This window comes from Castor canadensis, chromosome 12, assembly GCF_047511655.1.
Source record: "Castor canadensis chromosome 12, mCasCan1.hap1v2, whole genome shotgun sequence".
Lineage (NCBI taxonomy): Eukaryota > Metazoa > Chordata > Mammalia > Rodentia > Castoridae > Castor > Castor canadensis.
The window spans coordinates 37,560,862-37,574,494 of record NC_133397.1 but is presented as its reverse complement, the minus strand read 5'-3'; the positions used below and the strand labels follow the sequence as shown (position 1 = coordinate 37,574,494).

The window sequence follows — 13,633 nt, the reverse complement described above, 5'->3', positions numbered from 1 at the left end:
TCAAGGTGAGAAATGATTAGATTCATTCTGCAGGAGTTATATTGATTCTCTTTTTAGCAGTAGTTTTTGTTTAAGATGATAGAAAAAGATACATTATGATAACAATAATCAAAAGAAATCTGGAGTGCCTACAATAATAGCAGACAAAGTAGATTTCAGAGCAAAGAATTTTGTCAGAGATAAAAAGGTTCATTTTATAATGACAAAGGGCTCAACTCATCTATAGGACATGACAATTCTAAGTAGTTATGTACTTAATGACAGAGCTTCAAAATACATGTTAACTGCATCTAGTATATTATTCATTTTGGCCACAGTACATTCAACTCTTAAAGTTCAATTTGGGTATTTTAAATTCCTTCCACTTCCTCCTCAAAATGTTCACGTTTTTCTATACCTTCTTGAACATATGAAGTGTGGTGGCCATTCTCCAAGATGGCCTGCTAAGGCCTTCATCTTCTGATATTTATACCCTCACATAATACCTTCCCATGTTGTGCCGCTGTGGCCAACAGAAAGTGGCATGCCATTTCTGGGCTTAAGTTATAAAAAAACATTGTGGCTCCCATCTTGGCTACTCTTTCTTTTCTTCTTAGCTCACTGGCAGGAGGATGGCAGCTGGCATGTCTGGAGTAGTAACATGAAGAGAGACTTGTAGTGAGGTATGAGGCTTCTTACCAACGGCCACATGAGAGGTTGGATGCCTCCAGCACCAGTCAAGTCTTCAGATGACTGCTAGCCTAGCTGACAGCTTGACAGTAACTTCATGAGACCCAACTAAAGGCTTCCAGATCCCTGGCCCTCGGAAACTATGAAATACTAAACGTTTGCTGTTTTAAGTCACACAGTGTTGGGAAAAAAAGAATTAATGTAGTAATAGACAACTAGCACAGGGAAATGTCCTTATCTACTGTCATCTGAATCATTTCCAGGGACATTTCTGTGATTGCCTTTTCTTATTAGTATAGGTCATATATAAACCAATTCTCTGTATGTCTGGTGACTCCTCACTGGGTGTAGACATCATGGATTTTATGTTGCTGGGCATCGGATTTTTTGTGTTATTTAAATATTTCTGAGCTTTGGTTTGAAATACAGTTAAAATACTAGGACATAGTTTGATTTTTAAAGTTTTCTTAAAAGGAACCAGAATAGCCTTTAGTTTAGGACTGCTTTGGGCCCATTACTGAGGCAATAACCTTCTGGGTACTCTACTTGATCTCCAATATGTTAGACCTGTTTCTTTTAGATGATGGGAAAGTAAACTATTTCCAGCTCTATTTGAGCTCCATGAACTTTTCTGCCTATTCCTTCCTGGTAGTTCTTGCTCTAGCCTTAGGTAGCTTCATTATACACATATACTTATCAATTCTCAGAAGAAATTTGAAAAGAACACTGTAGATATCTGGAGCTTTCTCTCTGTCTCTGTCTTTCTCTGTCTCTCTCATTTCTTCTTCTTTCTCTTCTCCCAGCACCATGAACTCTAGGCTGCATGGCCTCCTCAAATTCTGAACTTTGTCTCTACAACTCAGACTGCCAAGCTCTATTTGGGTGTTCCCTCCAGACAGTAAGGCACAGCAACCATAGGATTTAATTCCTTTGGTTTCCTGACAGCCATTGTTCTGCCTATTCTTCAATGTCTGAGAACCACTGGTAGGGTAAATCTAGCCCTCTTGCTCTGTCATAGCCCAAAGTAGAATTTCTTCCTTTTAACTTCTAGTTGGCTGTTAGTTGTATTTATAAAAGGTTTTTCAGTTTATTAATTTTGTGCCTCAATATCTTGTGGAATTCCCTTGTCTGTAGAAACTTTTTAGCTTGTTCTTTTGAATTTTCTAGGTATATAATTATACCATCTGAAAATATTTTCATTTCCAATTTATATGCCTTTAATTTCTTTTTAATTACCTGATTACATAGGTTAATCTCCAAGTAGAATGCTAAATAATGAGAATGACAAATGTTACTCTAACTAAAAAGTTTAAAAAATAATAATGGGAAATCTACTTGTCTTGCTCCTCACTTTGGTGGAAATATTGCTATTACATTTCTTTATGAAGCCCAATGTCTGCTTTTAGCTAAGGCTAAAATATTTTACTATGTCAAGGAAGTATCTACCTATTGCTATTTTATGAAAGTTGAATTTATCAAATGATTTTTGGCATCTATAGAGATGATTATCTACCTAATAATATTAGACATTCTAATATTTAGTCATCCTTGATTTCCTCAAATAAATCCCTCTTAGCTATGATTTAATATTCTTTTACTATGATGCTGGATTCTAGTTGCTAATATTTTATTGTTTTGGACAAAATGCTGTCTGTTTTGAGTTAGGATTGCTTCAAAGTAATCACATGTCAGAGAAAGTCGGGATGGAAGAATAAAACAAAACTGCCACATGTTGATGGCTGTGGATCTGGGTGATAGGACTTTGGACCTCATGGTAATATTCTCTATATGCTTATATACATTGCTTTTGAAATGAAAAGTAAATGGAAAAAAAAAGATTTCAGAACTTTTTCCTCTTTTTCTATGCTTTGGAGCAATTTAAACACTTTTGAAATTACCTACACATAAAGTTTGGTAAATTCCCCTGATTAGATTTTCATTTTCCTGTTGGAAAACTTTGCTTACTTTTATTTTCTAAAAAAAACAGTGATCACCTCATCCAGATTTTCAAATACATTTGTATAAGCTTTCTTGCTTTGTAGATTTGTATATTCTGTAGGTGAATTTTTAAAAACATTCCACTATGGAAATTATTGAAATGAAAAGTATAGAGGGTAGGATAATAATAGCCCATGTACCTATTACTCATATTATAATTATATTTGTAATTATAATTACAATAATTATCAGCATTTTGCTAAATTTGTTTTGTCTATCACCTCCACACCCCTTCTTTTTTTCTGGCGTGTTTTGTTGTTGTTGCTGCTGTTTGTTTGTTTGGCAGTACTGGGGAATGCATTCAGGGCTTCATGCTTACTAAGAGACATAAGGAAGGAAGAAAAGTCAAGAAGCAGTTATCATGATCTCAAATGTTCAAAACAAAGGTCTCACAGAAGACAAAAAGTAGACTAGGAAAAAGGAAGAGGAAGAGGAATAGAGCATGTAGGCTAGGATTATGGCTAAAGAAAAAGATACTGGAATTTAAGTTTTTAGAGGTAGTATACTTGGAAGGAAAGATCAGGTCAAAGTGTGGATGTGGAGAATGGGAAGATCAAGCAGACCAGAGATTAAGCTTGCTGACAGTAAGACAGCCAGGAGCCTTCCTGTGGCACTGGAGAGTGATACGATAATAAAGTCATTTGCAAGAGTTGAGGCAGAGAGGAAGAATGTTGAGTTGGAAGCCAAAATCCTTAATGAAATTTTAGAAATTACCAGCAGATGACTGTTGACAGATGAGATAAAGAATGACAGAACTGAATTTAAGAAGTTAAGGGGAAATCGTTTTTCTGATAGCTAGCATTTCACATTGCCCAAACTACGTACAGTTTATTTTGCTAGTAAATCCCAAATCCTCACTCAGAAAGCATATTAAATTCACCAAATTTTATTTTCATAGATTTTAAAAATACTAATCACCACAGTTTGAATTTTCTGGAGAGAATGAAACTTTACAACTCAAATTATTATTTTTTTAATTCAGTGAGATTATCAACATATACAAATTTTACCTTAAATAACTTAATAGCTTCTGTTTGCAGAGCTTCAGAAGGCAGTGTTGTCAAAGGAGACAGGATTCCTTCTTTGCTGTGACACAAAGTGGGGTGTCTCCATATCTGAGAGGCTAAACACAGAAGAACAGAACGGAATGGTTCCCTTATTTTGGCCTCTCATTAGATTGACCTTTTAGAAATGAGCTCATTCAGTTCTGGCTCACAACTGTTACCACAAAGGCAAGGAAAAACCCTCAGAAACATTATTTGACTTCAGTTTTCAGGCCATGCAATACTCGTGTCTTTGTATTGGTGGGACTGGGGTTTGAACTCAGGGCCTTGTGCTTGCTAACAGGTACTCTACCACTTGAGCCACTCCTCCAGTCATGTCTCTGTTTTGGATAAAGTAAATGCAAAGACTTAAGTCCCAGTTTACTAGGCTGCAACAAATCTGCTTGTCATGTTGATTAAATGTGCCAATGTGTGGTGATGTAGGTAGGGAGATGACTTTACATGACAAGGAGCTGGGAAAAGATCTAGAGAAGTCAAATATGAGAAGATATGAAGATAAAGAGGAACATCAAGTGATTCCTAAAATCAACATTTATTAAATTTTTATACTGAAGCTGGGAATGTAACTGAGAGGGAGAACACTTGTATAGTATGTATGAGGCCCTGGGTGCCATTCCCCAGTACCACTTAAAAAAAGCCTATATTGGACACTGCAAATAAAATGTGTTCTTTGTAAGTATGTAAAACATAGGATAGAATCTAGACTCTCAATGGGAAAACCTCAGCTGAAAGAACTTAATTTCAAAGCAAAGCTACAAATGCTATCAAAGAATTCAAAGGCAAAGTGCACTCATTTTGACACTAAGTCCCTTTGTGACCCAGAAGTTGAGCTGGAGTGGACCGCTAAGCCTAGTTAGGATTTTATCACATTGGCAAGGACTGCCAAGGAAGGGGGCATTCCCCACAGAGAAGCAATATGAGCAAGGACAAAGGAGTGTGCCAGGACATAGTATATTAGAGGACCACTGTACTCCCACAGCCTAAGAACCCCAGTGAGAATCCTGATCACTGTAAGCAAAGCCCATGACAGGTGGGTACACTTCAGGGAATGAGAACCCACAGAGTGAAAACTTCATTAGGCTAAGGAGGTTAGGGTTCACTTCATTAACTATAAAGCCTTCGATGCTTATGAACTTACAAGGATCCCCTTCTATGTTTAGCAATTTGCAAACAAGCTGTTCAAATTCAGATCCAATGTTTACATTGTTACTTCCAGCTGCAACAGTCAGATGATAAAGCCAAGTGTCCTTAAAATCAGAACATATTAATAGAAATGTTAGCCAAGATATAGTTTAATTACTTAAAGAAGAGAATAACTTGCAAACACAGTAGAAAACTTTGAGATAGAAAAGAAATCACTTTGTTTAATTTTTAAATAACTAAAAGTCATTTAGTCAAACATCTGAGGAGGGCTGGTTGTTCTCTTGAATTGTCCTTATATTACCCTTGCTCATTGTATTTTTATTATTTTCTGTTCATGTTTCTTAGAAAAGCATAATAAAATTAAGGATATTAATAAATTAAAATGAATATAACCAGTTAAAATTCTTGTAAGGAGCACAATAAATTATACCAAATTCCAAAGTAACACATACAAAATATTTAGGAACTCCAGAATATTTAAAGAAAGTAATATCCATATTTTTCTACTCCCCAAAGATAACTACTGGTCTTTTATTTCCTCTGTGAAAATATACATGTAGATTAAATTTTTATACAGTTGATGTTATGCTAAAATAAATGATTATAATTTCTGAATTTTACTAATATGAGCACTCCCTTGTTGCTACAAATTCTTCAAAAACAAGTTATAATGGCTAGACTGTATAGGAACAAGATATTTGCTTAATCAATTTCCTATCGTTGAAGATTTAGATGGTTATAATTTCTCACTGATAAAAAAATACTGAGATCTAACCTCTGTTAATTAAGAGGGGCAAATGCTATATTTTCTGCTTCAAATATTTCAGAGATGCAATTATTTTTGAAAGAATATTATGCCCAATGTCTTTATATATAAGTTTTTGGCTACATTTATGATAATTTCCTTAGTACACATCTTTCCTTTTTTTGCAGTGCTGGGAATTAAACCCAGGGCCTTGCGCACACCTGGCAAGCACTCCACCACAAAGCTACATCCCCAGGCCCTTAGTATATATTCTCGAAAAAGAATTATGGGTCATTACTAGAGTGTGAACATTTATAGAACTCTTTTTTCAATGATACTGAGGTTTGAGCTCAAGGCCTCACACTTGCTAGGTGGGTGCTCTACCACTTGAGCCACTCCACCAGCCCCTTTTTGTGAAGGTTTTTTTTTGAGACTGGATCTTGAGAACTATTTGCCCAGGCTGGCCTTTAACCACAATCCTCCCTATCTCTGCCTCCTGAGTAGCTAGGATTACAGGCGTAAGCCACCAGCGCCCAGCTGTAGGAACTCTTAGAACACCTTTTAAAGTCCTTCCCAGGATATTCATAAGAATTTAGACTCCCTCCAGTGATGTGTGAGAGTGCTTCTCTCATCACAGCTTCACTAGCATAATTTTTAAAATCTTTGATAATTTGAGACAACTTCCCATTTCTTTGGTGACAGATGAATCTAAACATGAAGTTACAATTGAGCTCCTAAGTAAGTTGTTCAGTGGGTCCTCTTCCCATTTGTCTATTGGAAATACCATACTTTTCAAATCAAATGGGAGGCAGTAGAAGCAAGTGTTTGGAAACAGTTCTGGGGACAGAGATATGAGTCTAAAACCTGCTTTGCAGGAAAGTGCTTCAGTTTTTCCATCTGTAAATGGGAACAAGATCTTCTCCCATGGGAAGTAATTGTAAAGATGAAGAAGACATACACTTTGCCTGATACTTGCACTTGGAAACAATATCAATATTAACAGTAATAATTTATAAGTTGTTTATATGCTGAAAAATTTTGGGTTTTTTAAATAATATATCTTGTTATTTTATTTGCTATAAAGAAATTTCTCTCTCTTTTATTTTTTGGGGGTAGGACTTGGGCTTTAAACTCAGGCTTCATGCTTGCAAAGCAGATGCTCTACGGCTTGAACACCTCCAGTCCATTTTGCTCTTGTTATTTTTGAGATGGGGGTCTCGTAAACAGATTGCTTGGGCTGACCTTGAACCTCGATCCTCTTGATCTCAGACTCCCAAGTATATAGGATTATAGGTGTGAGCCACTGGCGTCCTGCTGAAGTATCTAAATTTTTGAAGTCAAATGTCTTAATCACTGTCAATGTGATTTCTTCTATTGCCTTTTTTTTCCTTAAAAAAAGTACATTCTAATCAGAGATCAGATAAAAGCTTTAAAAAAAAATTTCAAGTCAGATGTGGTGGCTCACACCTGTAATTCCAGCCACTTGGGGAGACAGAGATTGGGCAGATTGCAGTTTCAGGCCACCTGAACAAAAACTTAGAAGGACCCCATTTCAATGAAACAAGCTGTGTGTGGTGGGGATACATCTGTAATACTAGCTATATGGGAGGTATAATTGGAAGGACCATGATCTGAGGGTGGCTCAGGGCAAAAAGTGAGAACCTATCTGAAAAATAACATAAAGCAAAAAAGACTGGAGGTGTGGCTCAAGTAGTAGAGCAGGAGAAAGGCCCTGCGTTCAAACCCAGTACAGCCACAAAAAAATTTTTTTTCAATGAACTATTTAAATTCATCTAGAATTTATTTTGCTGTATGTGTAAGATAAAAAAATTAAACTAGTATTTTCCTTAATAGCAATTTTGTCAACAAATAATAAACATATTCTCCATTACCTTCCCCTATTAATTTTTGATGCTTTCTTTATCACATATAATTATATATACATAATAAATACAATAATTCATATTTAATTGTATCTTCACCAAAATTTTGTTGAAAATGACTCAAAAATACAAGGTAGAGGCCTTAAATTCACCAAAAAATTCATTCTGAGAGATTGACTTTTTTTTAATCTAAGGTTATTTTGTTCTCTATACTCATTCACTAATTTCAATCTTTTCTTGGGGAGGGGCGGTACTGGGTTTGCACTTGCCTGAGCCACACCCCCCCAGCCCTTAATTTCAACATTGATATGACTTTTATCAATAGAATTGAAAAAGCCATTCAAATAAGTCTCATTTCCAGGGAGGTTAAGAATCTCTGAAAACAGAGCTGAGTCTTTAGCAAAATTCTCTTCCTATTTCCATAAAAATGATTTTACAATTATTACCTGAATAATATTGTGAACCATTGAAACATCAATCAACAAGTATTTAAATACCTTTTCGTGCTTGGATCCAATTAGGAGGTAAGTGGGACCTTGGTCTTTAGGGTGGATAACAATGGTGTAATGGGTGGATAACAGACTACGTCCACTGGCTTCATAATCTTCATCTGAATCACAGGACCTGTCCACCTCTTCAACTTTAGCCTCCCAGAGTTTGATCTGACCTAAAGGAAACTAAAGTAAAGGTTAGTAATTGTAAAGAAGGCACTTCCTAAGTCTCCTACTAAAAGGTCCTTTTTAATTTTACCTTTAAAACACATCTTTTTTAAGCCTAGAGGCAATCTGTTTACATTGTTACAAATGTAAGCCTCGACTATAATATAAAAGAACAATATGAATCCTGGACATTTAACTTTTGAGGAAAAAAAAAGACACAGTGGTTCAGATTATTCAGTTGGATTAAAAGGACCCATTGTTTAGTCAAATAACTAGTAAAAATTCAAAATACTCATTTAACTTGTTTTCCCCATAGAATTATCAGTGATTTGATTAAAATCAGTGATATGTATCAAAAATGAAAAGTATATACATAGTCTCCATACTGTTCATAGAAAAAATAATAAGATTAGATAGCTGGTACAGAGATTAACTATCACCCTAGGCCCCAGTAAATGAATAATGTTCTAAGGCTATTTATTAAAGTATGCAACACATCCCAAACATTGCAATGATTTCCTCCATCTTAATTTAAGGGTACGAAAACCTTTCTAAAGCTGATTTACATTAAATTTTATCTACCCATTTACTGACCAAAACAAATATATATCTGCCATGTTAGGTATTTAGCATATCTGTTTCAAGACTTTTGCTTTAATTAAGCACATTTATTCCAGAAAAATACATAGTGTGCTTCAGATTTATAACTTTTCAAGACATATGGCTAGGTTTGCAATTGCAGTTCTTTGAAAAAGTCCATCCCAAACACGGTGACATCTACCATGATTCATTTTCATACTAACTTCCAGGGATCAGTGCTGAGATGCCTTTTCCACCTACACTCACTCTGGGTGATCTCAGCCAAGTCTATGGCTTTCATCTCAACATGTGCTAGCTACTCCCAAATGTCTCACCCTAGTCTTGTGATCCACACTGACATGTCTAACAGCATCACAAGCTTACTTTGACAAGTCCACTGGACAACCTGCCCTGCCCAGTCTTCTCCATTGCAGTTGAAGTGACTTTATCTTTCTAGTTGTTACTGCCAAAAACTTTGTCATCATCACTGATGCTTTTCTTTCTCTCACATCCCAGAACTTTCTTCTCAATAAATCCTGTCAACAAGACTTTTCAGTATGTCCAGAGTCTTGTCACTTCTTATAGCTCCATTGCCACCATTAATCACCTCTTACTTGGATTTTTGTCATAGCCCACTAATTACTCTCTCCCTTTTTCCCTTCAGTCTATTACTAAATAGAACCTGGAGTACTTCTGTTAGACTTGGGCAAGATGTTGTGCCTGTTCTGCTCAAAACCCTCCAACGGCTTGTCATCCCATTCAGTAAAAGCTGGAGGATGGCATGCTGAAGACACCTCAGGCATAGGACTACTTTGAACTAAAAGCATTTTAAAAGAAAAAACAGATGCAAGAAGGGCACTTTGACCCTTCATCTTTTCTTTTCTAAGGCAGGAGATAAAACTCCCATATGGAAAATATCCTCCCTATATAACAGAAGAAAAATAACATTGTTATCATCAAGTATGGAACTGACGCCAGGGAAGCTTGAACAACCCTTGTAAATCAGCCCTGTCCTCTAGTCACTTCATCCTGTTGGCTATCCTGGCCCAAGTCCCTTTGCCTTGCCATGTTTTTCCAACTTATTAATCTTTGTCCAGTTCAATATGGATATGTTCAACTCTATATTTTTGAGTCTTCATTTCCTCATGAAAGTTCCCATGCCATGTAAAAACTATATAAAATAAATTTGCACAATTTTCTCCTACAATCTGTTTTATGTTGATTTAATCCTCAGGCCTACTGAAAACCCTACAAAGGCAGAGATAAAATTTTGCCTCCCCTAAAAATCCAATTTTTTTCACTTTGACCTACAGGTACCACATGACTTGGCCCCCCCGTTATATCTCTGACTTCATTTCTTATTCTCTTCGTAATGTCACACTGATCTCGCTATTTCCCAAACACACCAGGAATGTTCCTGCCTTAGGGCCTTTGCAGTTGCTGTGCCCTTTGCCTGGAATGCTTTTGCCCCAAAGAGTCACATGGCTGCTCTTTCACTTCCTTTAGAATTTAGTTAAAATATCAGTGTCTCAGGGAGGTCTTAGCCGGATATGATATATAAAATGCAATGCTATCTAATAGCTGATTAATAATGAAAATTAATTAATTCAATGAAATATACTGTCTTTCATGAGAAACATGATTTTTTTACCTATTAAATTTATAACATTTATATGTTGAGTAGTTATTATGTACAAAATACTGTTGGGCACTGAATGAAAAAAATTTACTTCTAAAGGAAAAATGCAAAAATATCTACACTTTGGAAAAAGGAAAGGTAGTAAAGCAAAGGCAAAAAATAATAGGGCAAAAAAAAGTCACATTGATAATAAAAAACAGGTTTTAAGAAATGGGATAAAGAAAACTAATTCTACCATCATAAAACAAGACAATACTGTCCTAAGTATATGTTTTAGGCACACTAATCCTATGAAAGTCTAGGTCTCTCCCACCTTAGTATTTAATAGTTATTCATTGTACCAATGGATTTGCCATGAGTCCATGAACAGCCAATAAAACCTGTGCTTTTAAGTGTTATGATTTTTTTAAAGGCACTGATCCAGGTTCCAAAATTGCTTTGGAAATGTCTACAGCAAAAGTATATATATGTATATTTTTTCACACACATATGACACAAATTAGGCCTGAACTGATTAACATGCATTCTCAAAACATTTCCAGTAATTATGAAGGTTTTTTGTCAGTATTCTAGGCCCTCTGCTCTCTGAAGTGACCAATGCTATTCATTTTTATTAAGTTGTTTTCCACTCAAAAATCACAACACATGCTTATTATAGAAACTTAAGTACAGAAAGGAAAAATCTCCCATAACACTCTCACACAGAAATCACTCAGCATTTTGGTACAGTTCTTTTTGATACATAGCAGCACATACACATTTTTACATAGAGGTGCTGGAGTGAGAACTGTGAATTCTGTACCCCAACCACTATGTTGGAAGGTCTTCCTGCAATTGCAGAAGAGAAGTAGGGAACTGTTCCCTTTGTATGGTTCTAAGTTAGAGTTTGCCCATGGGACAGTCAGCATGAAATTAGAAGTTCAAGTTCAGGTGGAAGAAAAGGTTATTCTCCTGAGACAGCTATAGCCAGATGTGAAATCCAGAAGCTCTATTCCTACCCCCCAGGAACTCCTGTGCCTCACTTGACTGAGGCCTTCGGGCTAGAATATTCTCTGCTCTTCTATGGTCCCCTGACCTTTGAGAGTCCCTTGAAACTTTTCTAAAAATAATCTGATGCATACAACTTTTCTAAAAGTCATGTATGTACCTAATTATATATTAAAACTTTTATACCTGGAATATGTGTAGTAGCTTCTGTTATCCTGACAAACAAGTCAGGATGATGTTGAATATACAGTTTTATACTGTGCTTATTCAGGCAGTAAACAAGCATTTTCCCACATTACTTCAGAAGTATCCTTTGTAATGGCTATACCGTGCTAACATCCATCCCATTAGCAATACTGAGAATAATGGTATGTACTTTAAATACAGTTGGTCAGACCTAAGAATGCAGTGTGTGAAAATGAATCAGAGAAATGCTAATTGACCTGCATAGTCACTGGACCAAGATGTTTAGTCTCATTAATACACTAATCAGTCACAGGCTACTATTCTGTGGAGCTGACATGATTATTTCATTCAAATACTCATGGCTCATTTTGGCCCATTTTTATAGTTTTAGGAATTGCAAGGTATCCTAGTGCAAGGAATTGCAAAGTACCCACAATGATGACTTGGCATGCATTCCACTTTTGATAGATAGCCCATCTTTCCATCCTGAAAGTGAACATACTCAAATTCTTTGGGGGAGGATATTAATTTAAAAATGAACCAAGAGACAGCTGGGAATAGTGGTACATGTCTGTAATCCCAACACTCAGGAGGATAATACAAAAGGATCATAAATTCATAAATTCAAGGTCAGCCTGAGTTACATAATGAGTTCAAGGCCCCAACCTGAGCAACATAGCCAGACCTTGCCTCAAAAAAAAAAAAAGAAAGAAAGAAAGAAAGAAAAAGAACAAGGTATAAATGGGCAAATGGGTGGATAGGACAAGACTAGATTCTTTTTCCTCTCCACGTCTTTGCTAGCTTGTTAGTCACATCTTTCAACCTTATCTCATCCATCAGAACATGGGAACACATGAGAAAGTAATGTTTGGGGATGAGGTCAAAGTCAAAAGTTTTTCTCTTCTAGGTCTTAAAGGATGCATTAATTAAAAATTACTAAAGCTTATAATTAAGAATTGAGACCCTTGTAGGTGATAGGTATGTGATTATCTTAGTAATAAATTTAATACTAAATTTCATCCACATTAAAAATTCTTAAGTTTTATCTACCATCAAATGAGAGAGAGGGAAAACTTTAAGCCATAATAAGCAAAAATGTCCTCCAATTAGCATATTGAAAATACATACATACCTTATCTTCTTGACTACGAAAATAATATACTGTCTTTCCAACAAGTGTACACCAGACTCTCTTGGAGTAGCCATGTTTTACCTGAAAGCATATTTCAATGAGTTACAATGTAGCTCAGAACTCTGAAAACTTACATTGTAAGGTATACATTCCATTTGAAGCTCTACAGGTATCCAGTTTGCCAAGATATTCCAACTGCCCTGTACAAAGGCTACATAAGCTTTACCTGAGTAATATTCACCTTGGAGCTCACCATTCAACATTCAATGTAGGTTTACTATGTGTCGAGAAGTATGCCTGGGACTGGGATTCAATAATGGATTTAGGAAACAGTGAAAACTTAGGTGACTTACACCTGTAATCCTAGCTACTTGGGAGACAGAGATTGAAAGAATTGGGTTCAAGGCCATCCCAGGCAAAAATTTCTGAAGAACCCCATCTCAACAAACAGCTGGGCATGGTATCATGCACCTGTCATCCTATCTATGTGGAAAGCTTAAATAGAAGGATCATAGTCCAAGCCTGCATGGGCATAAACACGAGACTCTCAAAAATAACCAAGGCAAAAAAGGCTCAAGTGGCAGAGTGGTCTTTACGTAAGCAGGTAAGTGACCTGATTAGTCAATGCAAAGACCTGAGTTCAAATTCCAGTACCACCCAAAAAGCAGTGCAAATTTCTCAATTAAGAACATTTCATAGATTTCCAATAACAGTGACTCTCTCGGTTAGCACCCTAATTTTTTTATGTTAATTTATTTATCTATTAATTTTTTTAAATTTATTTTGACAGTACTGGGGTTTGAACTCAGGGCCTCACACTTGCTAGGCAGGCGCTCTACCACTTGAGCTACTCCGCCAGCCCTAGCTCCCTAATTTTAGAATTGAGACAATTAGTACCTAAAGAATTCTAGTGATTTCCCAAATGTAAAAGTTTCATTAACTCAAAATA

General features: G+C 36.1%; 1 protein-coding gene across 7 annotated transcripts in view; it reads right to left on the bottom strand.

Moving 5' to 3' along the window:
- Positions 1-13,633, bottom strand: part of Plekhh2 (pleckstrin homology, MyTH4 and FERM domain containing H2) — a 125,462-nt gene that overhangs the window by 31,643 nt on the left and 80,186 nt on the right. For all 7 annotated transcript variants that reach the window (XM_020157403.2, XM_074049591.1, XM_074049593.1 and 4 more), the window contains 4 exons: positions 12,685-12,765; positions 8,000-8,179; positions 4,870-4,978; positions 3,678-3,790 (listed from right to left, as the gene is read on the bottom strand). In XM_020157403.2, the coding sequence (XP_020012992.2) occupies positions 3,678-3,790; positions 4,870-4,978; positions 8,000-8,179; positions 12,685-12,765 (483 nt within the window). The remainder of the gene's footprint in view (positions 1-3,677; positions 3,791-4,869; positions 4,979-7,999; positions 8,180-12,684; positions 12,766-13,633) is intronic.